We start from the raw sequence: 19,170 nt of genomic DNA on the forward strand, positions 1-19,170 counted from the left end.
TCTTTTAATTTTTAATGAAAAAAGAAAAATTGAGTGTTTGAAAAATATGCTTTAATATTACTGGGCCGTTCCATAACCACGAATTTACATCGACATTCTCTCGGTTTTCCGCCATGTGCTTGTTTTGTTTGCAACCTGCTTTTGGAGGAGTGGCTTTTCGGCTCGCGCTGTTTGACTTTTTTTAGGTATAGCTTTGTTATTTCCAACTCACTGCATTGCAAACCGAGGAGTTGCTCGCTATTCTCCCTGATTTTTTGAAGCAATCGGCTCTAATTGAAAATTTAGCCTTTTCTCATGCTATTTTCGATCATCCTTTCGTTTTTTTTTTCCATTTGTTGTTTTTTTTTTTGCAAACTTTACACGCATAAATGAAAATTATGTACGCTCTTAAAATGTCTTAAAAGTTGAATCTGCATCACTGATTGAAAGTGATTGCTGACAAGATGAAATATTTTCGCCACAGCAAAGGGCGTCCACATACCAGGTAAAACAGAAACTATCAAGGATTTTGAAGACTTTAAATGAAAATGGGAATTTTGGAAATAATCGGGGGGGGGGGGGATTTCAAGCTGGTTGGAAACACCGATGGGCAAACTGTTCCTGCATTTTTGACAGACTTGAGGAATCACTAAATTCTAATGTCATTGAATCGAACACTCGCTAGAATGGAAAGACGGGTGGGGGAAGGGGGGAGAGAGAAAGGAAAGGAGAAAAATAATGGCAGCACGAGTTTGTGAAAAAACGCTGCTCTTGCAAAGAGGGTAATCTGTCCGCAAATTAACCCACGATACTGAGGTCTTAAAACGTTGATATCTTGGACAATCTAAGGGGGGGGGGGTACTCACGGGTTATGGTATAAAATATCGAAAAACTGAATTGAAAATATTTTTGAAGCTTGGAGTGGTTTGATATTTCTCCACTGCAAACTCTTAAAAATTTAAAAGTCAAAAAGTTTTAGGCTGTCTCTGATGATGTAAAAGTGGGTTTTAAAAAAGAATCGAAGATTGGAGTTTTAAAAACACTAATTTAGGCAATCTTTGGTGAATTTATGAGAGATGGTTTTGGTGTTTTAACATGAAAATGTTTTGTAGCTGATGTATTAAAAACTATTTGAGGCTATACTTAAATGACTTAAGTTAAAGGGCATTTGCGACCCTCTCCCGAAAAGTTTGTAATTGAAGTCTTAAATCTTTTAGGCTGTCTTTGGCAATGTCAAGAGGGAGGCCTCTCTTTAGGCAAAATTCCGAAACTGGAGTCTTAAAAGCGCAACTTTGGACCGTCTTGGGGTTTGGGGTTCTCCTTTCCCAAAAAATATTCAAAGCTGAAGTATTCAGAACTCGGCTTTAGGTAATCTTTGGAAGACTAAAGAAGAGGGAATTCGAAGGCTTTCTCTTAATACGTTTTAGAATTTAAATTCTAAAATCTTCGGTGATGAAAAGGGGAAACCGCAAATTTAAGTAAAATTTAGTGAACTTAGAGGAAAGAGTTCAGGGGGGGGGGAGTCTCTCCCCCCGAAGTATTGAAATGCTATTTTGGATATTTTTGAGTGAGTTAAGAGTTAGAGAATTCAGGGGTCTTTCTCGAAACATTTTCGAAATTAAAGTCTTAAAACTTTGGGTTGTCTTTGGCGGTGTGTGGAAGGGAGTTGCTCTCTCAATAGAAAAATAAATCTTAAACAAAAATTTACACTGCGTTTAGTAAACACAATGAGAGGGGGGGGGGGGTATTCCGCACCCCCAGCCCAAAATATTTTAGTTTCTGAAATTTTAAGAACTTTGGTTTGGGCTATCTTTGAATGACTTAAGGGGGAAGGGTGTAGAAAGATTTTTTCAAAAAGTTTCCAAAATTAAAGTATTAAAATTTTTAGGCGGTCATAAATCATGTTTATAGGTAAGAGGGGTACTATTCCTACGAAACAACTTAGAAACTGAAGCCTTAAAAATTGAAATTTAGGACATTTGTGGTGAACTCAGAGGAAGGGGTTCGGGAGTTCTCTTCCGAAAATTCTTTGATGCTGAAATATTTAAAGCGCCACTTTAGGCTATATTTGAGTCCCTTAAGAGGGATGTGATTCGGGAACCCTGCCTGGAGTTAGGATTCAGTTCCCCTATTTCTTTTTTTAATTAATGAATGTTGGAAAGGGTAACTTGTTTAAAAAATACATCTACTTCACTGAAGCGATTTTTTATTGCTAATTTCACCACCTGTTATCCTATAAAAGAATTCTTTTTCAAATGAAGACTGTGGGGGGAATGATGACAGTTCATTATCATTAGTCGGTCTTACCCTTCCCCCACCTTTCCTTCTTTTCTAGTTTGTTGGCGCTACCTTGGGTAGACTTTCGAATCAGAACTGATTTATGATGCAAAAGTGAAAATCTTATGTCCTAAGCGATTTTATTGTTACAACAAAAATGTTTAGGATCGGCAAAAAACTAATGGTGGGGTGCTGCAAACACTTTTATCCCTTACATTATCCAACATCGTCTAAAATTGCGTTTTTGAAACTTCAATTTCGAAATATTGCCGAAGGAGGGTTGCTGAACTCCATCCCTTCAACAGTGCATTCAAAAAGAGTATAAACGTTATGAAATTTAAATTACAATTTTGTTTTTAAATCTTCGATTTCGGGAAAGCCCATAGCGTCTCCCCTCCCCCTCTTTCTTTAATATTTTTTGAAGGTTGCCCAATATTGTGATTTTGGGACTATCAGTTTGAAATAATTGATGTAAGAGTCCCTGAACCCCTCCTTTCCCTGAACTTTACCAAAATGGCCTAACACAGCGTTTTTTGGACTTCAATTTGAAAACATTTATGGGGGAGAGCCCCCAGACCCCCCCCCCCCTTTATTGCCGGAGTTTAGATTTTTTAGAATTATGATGTCAAAATACTTAAATATTACAATTTTAAGGCTTAAAATTTAAATCAAACAGATTACAAACTGGCATTGTTAAGATCTGCAACATTTATACATACAAATTTTTCCTTAAGCCCGCATGCGGGCGGGGGGAGGGACTAAAAATATTTTCCGTCTTGAACACATCACCAAACTTGCACCCATGATTTCAAAGTCCACCATTTATTTCTTTTACCAACTGAAATTTGAAATTTCAGTGAATTACTAAGGACAACTGTCGATCTTTGCTACTGTTTTTCCCGCAGAATTAATATTAATTAATTGTTTCAAAAATCTTTCTGTGCTTTTATTTTCCTTAAATTTATTTGTTTTATTTTAAAAACTGATCATGTGCTGGAAAACTACCTATCTTTGTTGAAATTTTAATTTGATTATTATCCGGTAACATTTCAGTTATCTCGATAATAGCACAATTACCAGCTTTTTGTGCATTGGCAAGATTTCCAACAGCTCCACATTTTGCAGAGTTTCTCTACAACAACAGAAATTCTACAAATAAGTAGTTTTGTTTTGGATGTCTCGCCAAAATTCATTCAACAAGCATCTTTAATCAATTGCCCCAATGGCCCAAAAAAATAGATTTTTGCTTTTTTCTGACATATGTACTCTTTTTCTAGTCCCTTGTAAGATTATAATCCTTATATATTATTTCTGTAGCCTGTTTTTGGTTTCTACGCGAGATCTTCCTCAATTCTTGATCGATTTCTTTGATTTACACCTCATTTTAAAACTAATCGTGCAGGCTACTGACGAAAAATAGACCCACGGTCTAAAAATTGTTTCTTTCTGTCAAAAAACCGGTTTTAAAGAACCAAACTGAGGTTTTCGGTTAAATTTATTAGTTTAACTTACAGGGAGACCAACGGAGCTGAATAGCTTGATTGGCAGAGCGTTCGACTGGTAACCGGAAGAATGCGTGTTCGGGCCCACGTCCGGACAATCTGAATCAAGAAATTAGATAAACATCGCGTATTACACGAATGCTTATATCAATGAATAACAAATATGAGGGAATAGAATAAAATTGGGAAACGATCCTTGCTGTTATGAAAACTTAATGCAACGTGGAACTAAATTGATTCTTAATTGTGCGATTTTTTTTAAAGGCTTAGGCTCCGGTAATAAAATTAAAGCATAATGTAAGTGAATATATAAGTATCAGGTTTGAGATTTCAGACTACAATGGAATTGTTTTCTGTTCAGAAAAATATAATAAATCGTATATTGAAATATAGATTCTTCTAATAAATTTTTGACTCTTTGTACAAGTAAAAAAATTACTACCTCAATTTGAAGGGTAAACTACATTTTTTTCTTATTTTTGTAAAAAACAAATATCCTATCACATTTTTACTAAATTCGAGAAGCTATGCTTAAAAAAAACTTAGTTCAAATTAGTTTGTATTTTAACCGTGCTGCTAAATGATGAACACGTGCTGCCATCTAAGTCATAACAGTTCAAGCAGCCTGTGATAACAAATTGTAAAAATTTTCAAAAATAAAAACACTTCTCATCACTATCTTATCTTATATATTATTCGCCTCTCATTTTAAAATTTAAAACGTCAGCTAATGACTAAAAGTAGACTTAGGTCGAAAAATCAAGTTTTCGGAAACGCCCCCTTGCTGTTGTAAAACCTTGATGCAGCCTGCAGTTCTTATGCAGATTTTTTTTTTTTTTAAAGCAAAGTACTAATACAATTTTGCAATTTTTTGCTTCGCTTTCGCCAAGAAAAAAAAAATAATTAACCTTTGTGTGTGTGTTTAAAAAACCTCAAAAGCACTGGACTTAGTTGTTCGATTAAATAGATAAGTTTTTTTCGGTAGAGCGTTCGGCTATAAACTAACTGAAACTTCGGACAAGCTCGGGCTGTCCGACATAATAGCAAATTTAGATTAATATTACGCATTACAGGTACACATAACATACAACAGATAACACACGTAATAAAATAAATGCAATGGGAATGCTACTTGGTGTTTCGACTCCTTTATGCCGGCTATAGTTATCATTCGGATAAGTTGATTGTTAATCCAAGGGTGTTCTTCCTTTTTTTTTTAAGCTTTGACTCCGTCCAGACCACTAAGCATATTGTAAGCATAAAAAAGTATTAGAATTACCTCAAGGGAATCCTTTTTGTGCAGAAAAACATTTTCATTGTATGTTGAAATGTAGATTTTTCTAATAGCAGTGTTCGACATCTTGTACAAATGAAAAAACGTTGCGCCAAATTGAAACTACGAGTTTCAACCAGTAAACATTTAATTTTTTTATTCGAATACGATATAAAACATTGAAATTAGTATCAATTTCATTAGTAAGAAATCATTTTCTACTCCTCTGCTTTCGGCTGAAAAAAAATACATTTTGTCTACGTTCGAAAAATTACACTTCAAAAACGGACTGAGTTCAACTGGTTTTGGTTTTGAATTTTAAGTGTTCGATTAAAAGCAAAACATATGTGGGCATTTAAGCTGGAACAGTTAAAGCAGCCTGCTGTGGGAAATAGGTCAATATTCAAAAATTAAAACACTTATTTTCAATCTAATTTATTACTTCTCTAGAATATTTGTTTCAATCGCTATGTGAGATTTTCCTCATTCTTTGATCAAATTCCATGCTTTACGAATAATTTTAAATTGTATCATGCTGGCTAATGACAAAACATAGACGCAGAATCTTATTTTTTTTTCAGCAAAAAACTTTTTTGCTGTTTTTTACTACGCATTCCTTCAATGAAAAGCATTCGAAAAGGAAGGGGCAATTGCTAGGTTTGTTGGAGTGTCGTGCTGTTAATCAGAATGGCACCATATTGAATCAGTGCCAATAATGTTTCTTTCTTTCCATTTAGATGCTCACATGGGCAGGAATGTATTTGCCACAACCTGTTTTTTCACAACGAGGTTTTGTTAACGAGGTTTTGTTACTGATGTCTTCAAATTACATGCCTTCTCTTGTGCGCTTACTTTTTTCGGTTCTTCTTTATAATGTTCTTTCTGAAATTTTTAAAGAGCGAAATGCCTGATGAAACGATTTGAAGCACAGTGCAGAGTTCCGCACGGGTCGACTAGTTTTTTAATAATTTAAAGTTTTAAAACCTTAATAGTATTTTTCATTTTAACTCAAAATATTTGTTTGTACTATAGTCCTAATATTTCCATTCCATTTAGCTAAAATGTAGATTTTTTTGAATTTCCCCATTTGTTAGTGTGATCTCCAACCTGGTTTAAATTCCGATACTAGATTAAGGAAGAAAAATCTTTTGATTTACACAGAGGGCAAATTTGATTAAAAAATAATAGGTCGCATTAAAATACTTATTTTGATTTCTATTTTGGAGTGGGAGCCCTGTGGAAATTTCTCAAACATAATTTTGATTTACTGTTATAGTATTTTATGAGTTTTGTGAAATGATAAATCTGATTCAACTATTAACTAAAGAATTGCAGTGCAAGCAACTATTTATGAAAAATAAATTGTAATGTAGTGAGAGCAAAGGATGAAGGAAGAGCAAACTTTGATCTGAATTCTGCTGTACCAATTTTAGAAATATATACTAATTATTTATACAGCTGAGACTAGTAGTTGCAATCTTCATTAAAAATTTCAATTAGTACACATGAGATTAAACTTTTTTTAAAAAATAATAGTAACCAAATTTGCCTATACTTATGCATGTGTGCAAGTGAAAGTGTTCAAAATATAGTGCAATAATTCACTTAAATGCAATAAATGAGAATTTTTCAACCAAAAGAAAAATATATGTTTGAAACTCTTTTACTGCTTTGTGTAGATTTTCTTCTCTTGACTATGGTGCCATTTCATGATCTAAAACTAAATTACCACCAATTTAGGACAATGCCAGTAATTTGTTTCTAAAAGTTATCAAATTGTTGTAGTTTTCGTTTATTGTAGTCACAGAGTGTTATCATATTAAAAATAGGAATTAAAAAAAGAGGTTGCACATGTTTTAAAATATAATTGCTTAAAAATTATCAATTTATTATTCTTTAATTTATGATTCAAAGAAAATTTTTTGTTAATACATGATATAAAACTTACTCAGTCAAACTCCCTTATAATGAGCATGAAGGGATTGCGATATATTCCAGTTATAACCGAGTGCTCGTAAAAAAGGATTCATAAAAGTACATATGCACTCACTCTTTTATTATTATTTTTAACTTTCAGCAGTACCAGAGAGGTTGGGTTGATTTGCTTTAAACTGTTTAACTGTCTATTTCTTGTGTGTCTGTTATGTATGGGTTAACTAACATAATTTTTAAATATTTCTCCACTCTACATTTTTCAAAAGGGCACTCGTCACTTGTTTTCAATATCTGTGACTCATCACTAACTTTCAGTTGACTTCTTGACTTCATAATGTAAAATGATTCTTTCCAAGGAAGGATAATCTGGTCTGGAAGACATAACAGACTTAACATTGTATTAACCAAATATTTCTGATTTCCTCGTTAAATCTGGGTTCTTGTTCAATCAGAGCTCGTTATATCCGAGTTCGACAGAAACAATTTATAAAATTAAGCTTTATTTTTGCACCTAAATGTTACATATTTATTATAACATTCCTTTGGGTTATAAATTTAACTGAAATTAGTTTTCTTGGTATAGTGTTGTGATTTTCTTTTCATAACACAGTGAACTCTTACATTAGGAAGTTTTTCTTTAATAGAATTATTGGCAATTTTTGAAATAAAATATTTTTTATGAACATTTATGAGGAAAATATTATCAAACACTCATTAACTAAAACTTATTAATATTTTTATTCAATGCATTTATAAATATTGCAGTAAACATGAATTAATCAGATTAGACCCCTTTAGCTTTAGCATACTTTTGGACAGTTTAAGAGTTTTGGATGGTAAAAGGGCAATTCCATTGCGACTGGTGTGACATTCAGACACTATTTTTACTGGTTAAACAACAATTTGAGCACTAAATCAGTTACCAAATACTAACAAAGTATATTAATCATGTTTAACTATGCATTTATTTGAATACAATTGAGGTGAAGCAAAACTGTAGGGCTTTTCAATTTTTTTAAAGAAATTTTTAAAATCTTGTGATGGGTGTGACACTTGCAAGACATGAGTTTTCACCTGCACTCATATTTCTAAAAATTCCTGTGAGTGTTTTATTGTTTCATGACTCTAGCATTTTTTTTCATTAAAAGGCATTCAAATGAAACTTAATACATGATATTTATGATGAATTTAAATTTTTTTGTGCTGTGACGAATGTGACAAAATTTGTGACGGGTGTGGTACTGTGCAAATCTGCTACTTGGATGAGCAATTTCTAACAAAATAGTGATCAGTATGGATGACAAAATTAACAATAGTGAATATAAATTACATTTCATAGGAAAAAAAGCTAGTACTGGGTGTACATTTAGTTTAGCAGGTCTTTAATGGCCGCTAACAAAATTAGGTCTAAAGTGTAGCTTTTTTTGGTAATTATAAACAATTTCTTTTTTTAAATACGACCTTTTACATTTAAAAATCAACAAGGTTATAAATTAGCTTGCATTTCTTTACTTATTTTTTCTTTTTAAAGTTAATATGTAAAACAGTAACTTAATACTAATTATGTAGTGCTTTGTACTACATTGCCTTTGGTGGTTAGTGAAAAGAAAAATAAAAGCTACATCAGGTATTAATATAATCTGACTGGGAGTAAGATATAACGTTTGAGTTTCAGTGATAACAAAATTTTACAATGTAAACTAGGCAGTCTGTTCAGCTTAACATTATCAGAGCTGCTTTCCCAAAAGTTGTCACTTCTCTGAACTTCATTTCTTCATTAATTCAAACTTGCAGACAATATTCACTCAGACTACAGTGTTTGCTTAAATATACAGACAATTCTTGTGTTCTTCTCTGCACAATTAAATAAAAGAAATGCAGTTTGATTTGACTTAGCTCAATTTAACAATTTTGACTGCATTTAGCCCCCCACAACTGCGACTACTGTCGGGTTCTATACAAAAAGGTAAAAAAACTATCTCATGTCAGTTGAAAATCCCCTGTCCTGGAAAAAAGCATTAGTTTGATTGTTATACATCATTTTTGGTTGAGCTCTACAGCAATCGGAACATTTTTTCACTTTTCATAGTTAAGACAATTCCGTTTTCAGATCAATTATGCTAGCATTTTAAAATGCCCCACGGAGCATATTTGTCATGATGCAGTAACTTACTTCCATAAGGGAGCAAATTGTATTATCTTTTAACTATAAACAACTTGTAAATGTGATAATTGGTTAATGATACTATATATTGCATCCTGAGAACGTGTGTCATAATTTTGGGCAAAGTTTACTTGTTGTATAATTCCAGTGTCTCCGATATTACTTTTTATCGCAAGAAAAAATTTGAGTCATTTAAAAAAAACAGAGTAGTTATGGAAATGTGCTACTGATTATTTACTTCCTTTAAAGCTATTTTACTCTTTTGAAATGTTTGAAGAATTAAATAAAAGTAACTCACTTAATAACCAAAAAATTATTGAAATACAACCTGATTCAAAAATCTGTCATGTTATAAGATTTTCAGATTTTTTTTTGAAACTACAATGCTAATTTGTTAAGAAATTGAATGGTTTAATCCTCTATTTAATTTAGAAAGTTTTTAAAAGCTATTTTAAACGCTGTTTCACTTGTCCCAATAATTTTGTCAAACCTGTCACAAATGTTTGTCACACCCGTCACCAAATTTTCCCAGAGAATAAATATTTGATCAAATTTAACATTGTACTCCTATTCAGACCTGTAAACATTAGAACTTTGGAAAGTTTCATGTTTTTCCATGGATGAATGCATTTGCTATGGTAACTTTCATCTTTTTTGTCATGGGTGTGACAGCAAGACCTTATAACTTTATTTATACTAAAAATCCTGTTAAATATTTTGTTATGAAAAATTTAGTGTTCCAATGTAAATAGTTCTACAGAATAGACAAATGTCCCAAATAGTAATATATACACACACATACAAAATTCTCCTGCTTTAAATAGTTCTCCTGGGCGAATGAAAATACTATGTTTTCTAAATACAAGTTTGTTATATTACATTAACTTTAGACTCAAAAAATTAATAAAATGGTTACTTTTATGGAAATTTTCTTTATAATTTAATAAACCTCGTGTTATTAGCTTTAATTTGATTTATTATTTGTACAATAAAACAATTTTTAAACTTCAGTCCTCATGTCCACTTTTTCATGGAATCACCCAAAAACTATCTGTCCTGTCCAAAACCAGTTTCAGACGTCTAAAACTCAACCCTGGTATAAATATATTTTCATTCAATATGTGTAGAAATCGGCATAACCATACAAAACATGAAACATTTTAGGAAAAAATAGTTTTTCTCTAGACAAATTTATTTCCACTTGGGAAAAATTGAAATTTCTTGCACAAAATAATGTATTCAGAAATTTATGATACATAGTTTTTTTTTTTTTCTTTCTTTTTTTTTTTTTTTTGCTATAGTCAATATATTTTTTATGTTCAGTATTTCACATGAAAACACTAACTTTGATAATGAAAGCTATAAGTTAATGGTGCAACAAATTATCTGATGCTATTTTTCTCGCTGAAGTTGTAAAAGTATACACAGGACAGAATTATATCAATCCCAAAACCAGAATACTTTGTGATGTTCTGCAACAAAAAATCATTTGCTGAAAATTGTTCTGCAGGTACCTCTAGCATTGTACATGAAGAAACGTAAATAGTGTTAAAAGTAATAAAGTTAGTTGATCGCGTGAAAATATTAAAATCCTAGTCTGGGTGTCAAACTCCTTTTTTTTTTTGGATTTTTTTTACATATTATGATTGAGCAATTAAAATAATGAAAAAATAAAAAAAAAATAAATGAATTACTGAAATAATATATAAAATGAGTAGAGTTACGGCAGCAAAAGATAAAATACCTCAAACTTTTTAAAATAATTGAAATACATTCAGGATGCAAAGGGATTGAAATCTCAAGGAAGGCACGTGATTTTCAGCAAGACATGCATTAAAATGTTGGCACGTTTCCAAAACATTCGTTTGTGGCAGAAATTATGGTTGATGAAGATCAAGTGGGGGAAGATAGGAAAAAAGAAACCGAAAATGCAAGAAAAATCAGATTCTTTTCAGATTTATTAGAACTATAGGATCGTTCTGAGGTCTGAAAAAGTGAAACAAAAAGGAGAACTTTACAAAACAAACAGAAAAAGCTGAAATTCCGGTAAAAGCCGAAATAATCTAATCCCGTATGACAATTAAGGTCATAAAGCAGGTGCAGGCAGTTCAAGATTGTTTTCTGCAAATATCTGTAGAATTTCTACAAATATCTTAATGTTGCACAAATTTTTCAGATTTTTTTAAATTCAAAGTAAACTTAACCTTTCTGCAAATGACACATAAAATTCCGGTATTTTGCACAAACTTTCCTCTGAATAAGCGTAATTTGCGTGATTTTCTTCTAATTTGAATAAATCTGCAGAATTACAACTTTAGTTGAAAGATATTTGTAGAAAATCTGCAGTTTCTACAGAAATCTGCAGTTCATGCAAAAAGTCAATAGATTTTTCTAGAATTTCTGCAGAAAATTTGTCTCAGTTTTCCTTTCTCATTTGAGCAGAATTGTTCTGCAGCTGAGGCATCTGTTCTGCGACGTATGTCGCAAATTTAGTAGTATTCTCTGCTTTGGGGATATCAATAACATCAATTAGTGAAATATTTTGATTCAGTAATTTATATAAGTCTCACCCTACTCAAAATTAACTGCAGAGTGATGATTGGATTGATTTCGATAATTTCAGGTGTTATGAACTTGGAAATCTAAGACTGGCAGGTTTTTTTTAACATTTAATGTTTTATGCATACTTCTAAGGTGAAAGAATGAAATAGATATCGCAGATTTTTAAAAATTGAGCACTTATTTTGTGGAAAAATATAACTAGGTATTCAACTACTTTTTAAATGATAAAAATTCAAAACCAAGAAATTGCCCAATTACAAATAATTTGTAACTAAAAGAACCTACTTTAGGAAAAGAGTTATATTTATTGCTCTAATATAAATTAAATATTTTTAATAAAGTTGCAGATTTCTGAAAATTATTCAGGACTGCTGAAATAATTTTCTAAAATGAAATTTGTTCAATATCATTGTACCATAAGATTTCACTATATATAGCTTGAGTAACAACTTTAAGGCCAGTATAGTTTTTTGTGAAAAAAGGAAAATAAAATTAAAGGGAGTTTACTATTATTGTATTATTAATTATTAATGTTCATTGGTAAGAAATAATGCAACAGACAGGATTTCCAAAGCGCTCAGTAACCAGAAAAGCAATGCTATATTCAATGTTAGTATTTCAGCTTGAGTAAAAACTTTAGGGCCACTATTATTTTTAAAATATTGCAAGTACATGTACTGGAATAAATGTCACCACAATTAACAAGATTGTAAAAACCCTTAAACTTGCAGTTTTGTCATTAATTTCTTGAAAGTTTTTGTCTTCTTTGTGAAGATATCGAAAGGTAAAAAGTTAACTGTTTAAGAAAGAGAACAGATTGAAGCGTTTTCTTCGACAAGGATATGAAGGTATACTATTGTGGAAAAAATAGGAAGATTGATGACTGAAGTCAATATTTGTTGTTTGATGATAACACAATTAGGGTGAAAAGAAAACCCGGGAAATCCTAAAGCTTTGTCCTTGCGTCATGGAAGATGAGTTTGGATGCTTACATCACCTCAAAAGTACTCAACCAGGAAACTTATTTAGACCATAGGTTTAAATGTTTGTCAAAAGCGATATATAACACAATTAAAAGGTGTTTAATTTTTATTAATGTTTCAAAATTGCTTAAATGTCAGTTATTGAATAGTCACAATATAGAGCGTTTCCCCAAAGCATTATTCTACTAATTTTGAGACGACGTCACAGAACAGATGCCTGAGCTGCAGAACAATTCTGTTCAAATGTGAGAGGAAAACTGACAAATTTTCTGCAAATTTCAGTGAAATTTCTGCAGAAACCGCGGTGCAGAAAATTTGCAGAACCGCGGTGCAGAAAATTTGCAGAACCGCGGTGCAGAAAATTTGCAGAACCGCGGTGCAGAAAATTTGCAGATGCCGTGGTGCAGAAAATTTGCAGATGCCGCGGTGCAGAAAATCTGCAAAAGCCACAGTGCCGAAAATTGGCAGAGATCGCTGTGCAGAAAGTCTGTCGAAACAGCGGTGCCGAAAATCTGTAGAAACTGCAGATTTTCTACAAATATCTTCCTACTCAAGATAGGATTTTGCAGAAATTCTGCAGATTTCTTAAAGTTAGAAGAAAATCTAAAATTCTCGCAAATTACGATAATTTGGCGGAAAGCTTGTGATGTTGAATTAGATAAGTCCTTTGTAGGACTTTCCCAGTTGATCTTTATCCACTGCAATTTCCTCCATACACGTATGTTTTGGAAACATGCCAACACTGAAACACGTCCATCGTCGGAAATTGCGTGTCTTGTTTGAGATTTCAATCCCTTTGAATCCAGAAAATGTTTCAATTATTCAGAAAGTTTTGAAGTGCTTCATTATATGCAACCCAAACTCGACTCATTTTTTCATTATTTTCGTAATTTATTTATTTAGTAGTATTATTTTAATTGCTCCTTCATGCCATGCAAAATTGATCAAAAAATGTGGTTTGACACCTAGGTTTGGGTTTTTATAAAATTTTGTATCTTTGCTCTTTCTATGCATTTTAGAAAGCATATAAACTATTTTTGGAGAATCTCGATCAGTTTAGGTTTGACACCTTGTTAAAGTTTTTTTGATTTTATAGTTTTTATGATCAACTAATTTTCCAAATTCAGTGCTCTTAATTAGTCATTTGGTTGAAAGCTGTGATGTTTCCGGAAATATCTCATTTCCACAGAAATAAATGGCACCAGTGAAGTTTGCTGCCAGTAAAAAAAAAATACTCCTTAATGAAATGAGTTTGATTTTTAGCACCCAATTTGTTTAAAATGTCACGTTTTTTCGCGTACAATGCTTGAAGTAAGTGCAGAACAATTTTGGTCAAATGATTTTACGTTGCAGAACATCGTAAAGTGTTCTGCTTTAAGGGAACGTTTTAACTTTAGTTAGGAAATCATGATCTGGAATAACCAATGGATAAGAGAATTTTTACTAACGAAAAGAAGTGGAATTTGGATGAACTAAATGGATAGAAGTACTATTAACATGATTTACGAAAAGAAATATTCTCTAAGGGCCAATTAATTAGATGGAGGCTCTGTCAGAACTTGAGAGTGCTTTGCTTACAATCGTGTGCTCTCAATTGCATTTGTTTCAGGTAAAATGAACTCATAAGCATATCAAAATGTCGTTGCAAATCATCTTTTACCAAATGCTGAATTTATTGCTGGAGAAAATTGGAAATATCAGCAAAACAATGCATCTATTCGAGTAACGGTGAAAAATATAGGTTCCACAAGCCAAGAATGTTGAAACTCTGAAATGACTAACTAAGTCTCCAGACCTTAACCCAATAGAGAACTTATTGGGTGACTTAGCAAGAAGAATTTATGGAAACGAGGGACATTTTACATCATCAATAGAGCTGAAATCTACTATCAAAGATGAATGGTAAAAAATACATCCCAAACTTTGTGAAAAACTAGTTTCATTCATGAAAACAAGAATATTTGATGAAATGGCTCCTACACAAGCTTATAACTGTTTGAATTTTTGTCCTCATATGCTTTTTTCTATGTTGGCCTTAAAGATTTTACTCAGGTTCAAATATTGATCTGTAATATTTTTTGATAATGAAACACTTACAATTTTTTTTTTGTCTTTTTTACTTGTATTTAAGGTAAGTAATTATCACTCAAATGGTTTTTTAATCCTAAGGTTGAGGTGTGTCCAATTTCTCAAAAACATGCACTGGCCTTCAAGTTTTTACTCAGACTGTACAACTTTGAAGATTGCCTAGGTGCAGAGAAGTAATGGCGAGTGATATGTCAAATTGCAAATTTGTTTGCCTTTTCTTCATGCCTATCGAGTTATATTATTCAATATTTTATATTAGCAACAATGCATCAATGCTCCATTCATAATCAATTGTACAGCATTTGGTCTTTTAAGGTAAAATAAATGATAAATACAAATACAAATACAAAAGGGACGACCAGCAACAGGCTCTGGGCCCAACTAGACTGGTCCTAGTCAATTTACAATCCCCAGTGAAGATCAATGGCCCTCTTAAAACTGTCTACTTCCTTGCTCATTACCACCTCTTCCGGTAAGCTGTTCCAAGGCTCCACTACCCTGCTAAAATAATAATTTTTTCTTAATATCCATGTTAGCCTGAGATTTAAATAGCTTAAAACAATGACCCCTTGTCCTGTTTTCAGTGCTAAACTTCAGCCCCGTAACATCTTTCGTTTTAATGAATTTAAACAGCTGAATCATGTCCCCTCGGTCTCTTCTTTGCTCAAGACTGTACATTTTAAGCCTTCTAAGCCTGGAATCATAATCTAAGTAGGAAAATCCACTTATTAGCCTTGTAGCCCGCCTTTGAACCCTTTCCAATACATTAATGTCTTTCTTAAGAGAAGGAGACCAAAACTGAACAGCACACTCCAAATGGGGTCTTACCAAACTTCTATATAAGGGCAGAAGAACTTCTGTAGATTTGTTTGAAATAGATCTATTGATAAACCCAAGCATCTTAATGGCTTTGTTGCTAGCAATGTTGCACTGTTGGCTAAACTTTAAATCCTGACTTATTAAGACCCCCAGATCAGTAACTTTGTCTGCCTGACTAATGACTGAACCTTGCAAATAATAACAATCACAGATAATCCACGGCAGCGCATAGCATCCGCACCTCATCAACTTTACACTTTTTTAACAAATAATCCATGGATTATATACAGGAAAATACAATATTGCAATTGTGTGTTATAATCTCTTCTTGAGTTTCATTAAATATATTACATTTTTCTCTAAAATAAGTTAATAGGAGCTATTAAGAGCTTCACGAAGCACTTAATAGCACCTAGTAACTTAATAGCACTAGTGCTTCATGAAGCACTAGCGCTTTGTTTTACTGTTGATGTAGGGTTTAAAACTCTTATTTTTTTCCCTTTTTATGTCCCTAGACCTGCAGATGAATCAGATGAAGAATATTCAGAATTTGAGACGAATCTCATTGAAAAGCTGAGGCTGAATAATGCACTTACTCCGGCTGAAAGGGAATATATTCTGGATCTGGTAACAAACAATGATGATGAGTAAGCTTGCCATTTTAATCTTTATACAGTCAAACCATGTTATTGCGAAACACAGGACACCATAATAATTATTTCATGCATGCCAGTACCAACCTTCATCTTGTTCATAAAATTGTTAACTGACAGGACCAAACAAGCAGTTCATATGATCACAAGTAGTCATAGGAGTAGCTCAGCTGCTCCGAGTTGGTTTATCAGTCCCCAATAAAAATCAAGATCCCTCTTAAAGCTATTCACGTCATTGCAAGTTACAGCTACTTCAGGTAAACTATTCCTAATCCCAGAACTTTGTTTAAGTAGTACTTTTTTCTGATTTCATGATTAGTTTGGAATTTGAAAAGCATAAAACAATAATATTTGGTTTTGCCATCTGTGCAGAAAGTAGCCCTTCTTTGAACCCTTTCCAATGAAGAAATATCTTTCTTCAGATAAGGAGACCAAATCGAACAGCATACTCCAAATAAGGTCTTTTAATAGATTGATTGATAAAGCCATGTAATCTGTTGGTTTTGTTATTTGCAATGTTGTGCTGTTAATTAAACTTGAAGTCCTGATTTATTGAGACACCCAGATCAATAACATTTTCTGCCTGACTAATGATTGAACCCTGTAAATTATAACTTGAACTCTTATTTTCACGACCTAAATGTAGCACTTGAAATCTCCAAATTTTAACTACCATACCCCATTTATCTGCCCACTTAGCATTATGATCTAAATCAGCTTGAAGCTGTTTTAATAGTTCTAACTTTTTTCATTTTCTACAATCGTTATAACCCTGACCTTATCAGCAAAACAATTCATGTTTTCAGAAATATTTTCATGAATATTATTCATAAGAATAATAAACAAAAGAGACCCTAAAACTGATCCCTGAAGAACCCTGAACAAAATATCCCTCCATTTAGAATGATTTTCTCTTACAATCACTCTCTGTTTCTTTTCAATCAGCCAATTCCTAATCTAAAGTAAAATTTTCCCTCATATTCCTATATACAAATACAAATGTGACGACCAGCAACAGGCTCTGGGCCCAGCTAGGCTAGTCCTAGTCAATTAATTAGTCCCCAATGAAGATCAATGGCCCTCTTAAAGCTATCCACTCCCTTGCTCATTACCGCCTCTTCCGGTAAGCTATTCCAAGTGCCCACGACCCTGCTAAAGTAGTAGTTTTTCCTGATTTCCAAGTTAGCCTGAGATTTAAATAGCTTAAAACAATGACCCCTTGTCCTGCTTTCCCCGCAAAAATTTAATCCATTTACATCTTTCATTTTGATAAATTTAAATAACTGAATCATGTCCCCTCTGACTCTCCTTTGCTCCAGGCTATACATGTTAAGCCTATTAAGTCTGGTATCATAATCTAAATCTGAGAGTCCCCTTACTAATTTAGTTACCCTTCTTTGAACCCTTTCCAATACAAAAATATCTTTCTTCAGGTAAGGCGACCAAAACTGAACAGCAGACTCCAAATGAGGTCTTACTAAACTTCTATATAAAGGCAGAAGAACTTTCTTAGATTTGTTAGAAATAGATCTATTGATGAACCCAAGCATTTTGTTGGCTTTGTTACTAGCAATACTGCACTGTTGACTAAACTTGAAGTCCTGATTTAGAAAGATACCCAGATCCATAACATTTTCTGCCTGATTTATGACTGAACCCTGTAAACGATATCTCATACGCTTATTTCCATGACCTAAGTGTAGCACTTGACATTTCCCTACATTAACTGCCATACCCCATTTATCTGCCCACTTAGTAATATGATCTAAATCCTCTTGCAGCTGTTTTACTTGTTCTTCATTTTCGACAATCCCCATAACTTTTACATCATCAGCAAAACAATTCATGCTTCCAGAAATATTTTCATTGATGTCATTCATAAATATAATAAACAAAAGAGGCCCTAAAACAGATCCCTGAGGAACCCCACTTAAAACATCACTCCAATTAGAATGATTTCCTCTCACAACTACTCTTTGCTTCCTACCGCTAAGCCAATTCCTAACCCAAAGTAAAGTTTTTCCTCCTATTCCAATGTCAGCTAACTTGCTGAGAAGAGCAACATGCGGTACCTTGTCAAAAGCTTTTTGAAAATCAATATAAACAACATCCACACATTTGTTATCTAACGCTGAGGTTGTCTTGTCGTAGAAATGCAATAAATTAGTAGTACAGGATTTACCTTTCCTGAAACCATACTGCAAACTAGTCAACAGACTATTAGTCTCTAAGAACTTCATGATCTTAATTTTGATCAATGTTTCGAAAATCTTACAAATCACCGAAGTCAAACTTACAGGTCTATAATTCCCAGCAATACCTTTAGACCCCTTTTTGAAGAGTGGTGTTATGTTAGCCAGGTTCCAGTCCTCTGGCACCGTCCCCGAGTTATAAGAAGCATTGAAAATATTCAAAATAACATCCACTAATTCCTGCTCTAAAAACAAACTTACTGTACTGGGTTAGCCTGGAAACTCTCCGGACTTAAATCGAATTGAAAATTTGTGGACTATCGCTAAAAAGCGTCTTTATAAATTTGACAGAACTACGATGGAAAAGTTAATTTCTTCTGTTTTTGACATATGGTATAATGACGTTGAAATTAAAACTATATGTGCCAGTCTAGTACATTCTATGCCAAAACGTGTCTGTGATGTTAAGTCTCAAGGATGTCATATTAATTATTAGTTTCAAATGTATTCATGAAAAACTTGAATAAAACTGATTTTTTTGAAAAAAAAAAATCATTTCCCAAATAATTACCACAATACTGTATATTATTATTGTTGTTTATTAAATCATGAGCTGGGGGAGAAGTGCTTACCAATGCATTTTCAGAAAAGTTTACAACAACACTGCTGCTAATTAGATGTGATTAAAAAAAAACAGAATTATTTAAAACCAAACTTATTTTCAGCTGTCAATTTCTTTCCAA

The 19,170-nt window shown here is 32.8% G+C and overlaps 1 protein-coding gene across 1 annotated transcript in view; it reads left to right on the forward strand.

The window, feature by feature from the left end:
- LOC129231061 (uncharacterized) overlaps positions 1 to 19,170 on the forward strand; it is a 77,716-nt gene that overhangs the window by 9,228 nt on the left and 49,318 nt on the right. The window contains exon 2 of the mRNA XM_054865309.1: positions 16,098 to 16,229. Coding sequence (XP_054721284.1) covers positions 16,098 to 16,229 — 132 coding nt within the window. The remainder of the gene's footprint in view (positions 1 to 16,097; positions 16,230 to 19,170) is intronic.

The sequence above is a fragment of the Uloborus diversus genome, chromosome 10 (assembly GCF_026930045.1).
Source record: "Uloborus diversus isolate 005 chromosome 10, Udiv.v.3.1, whole genome shotgun sequence".
NCBI lineage: Eukaryota > Metazoa > Arthropoda > Arachnida > Araneae > Uloboridae > Uloborus > Uloborus diversus.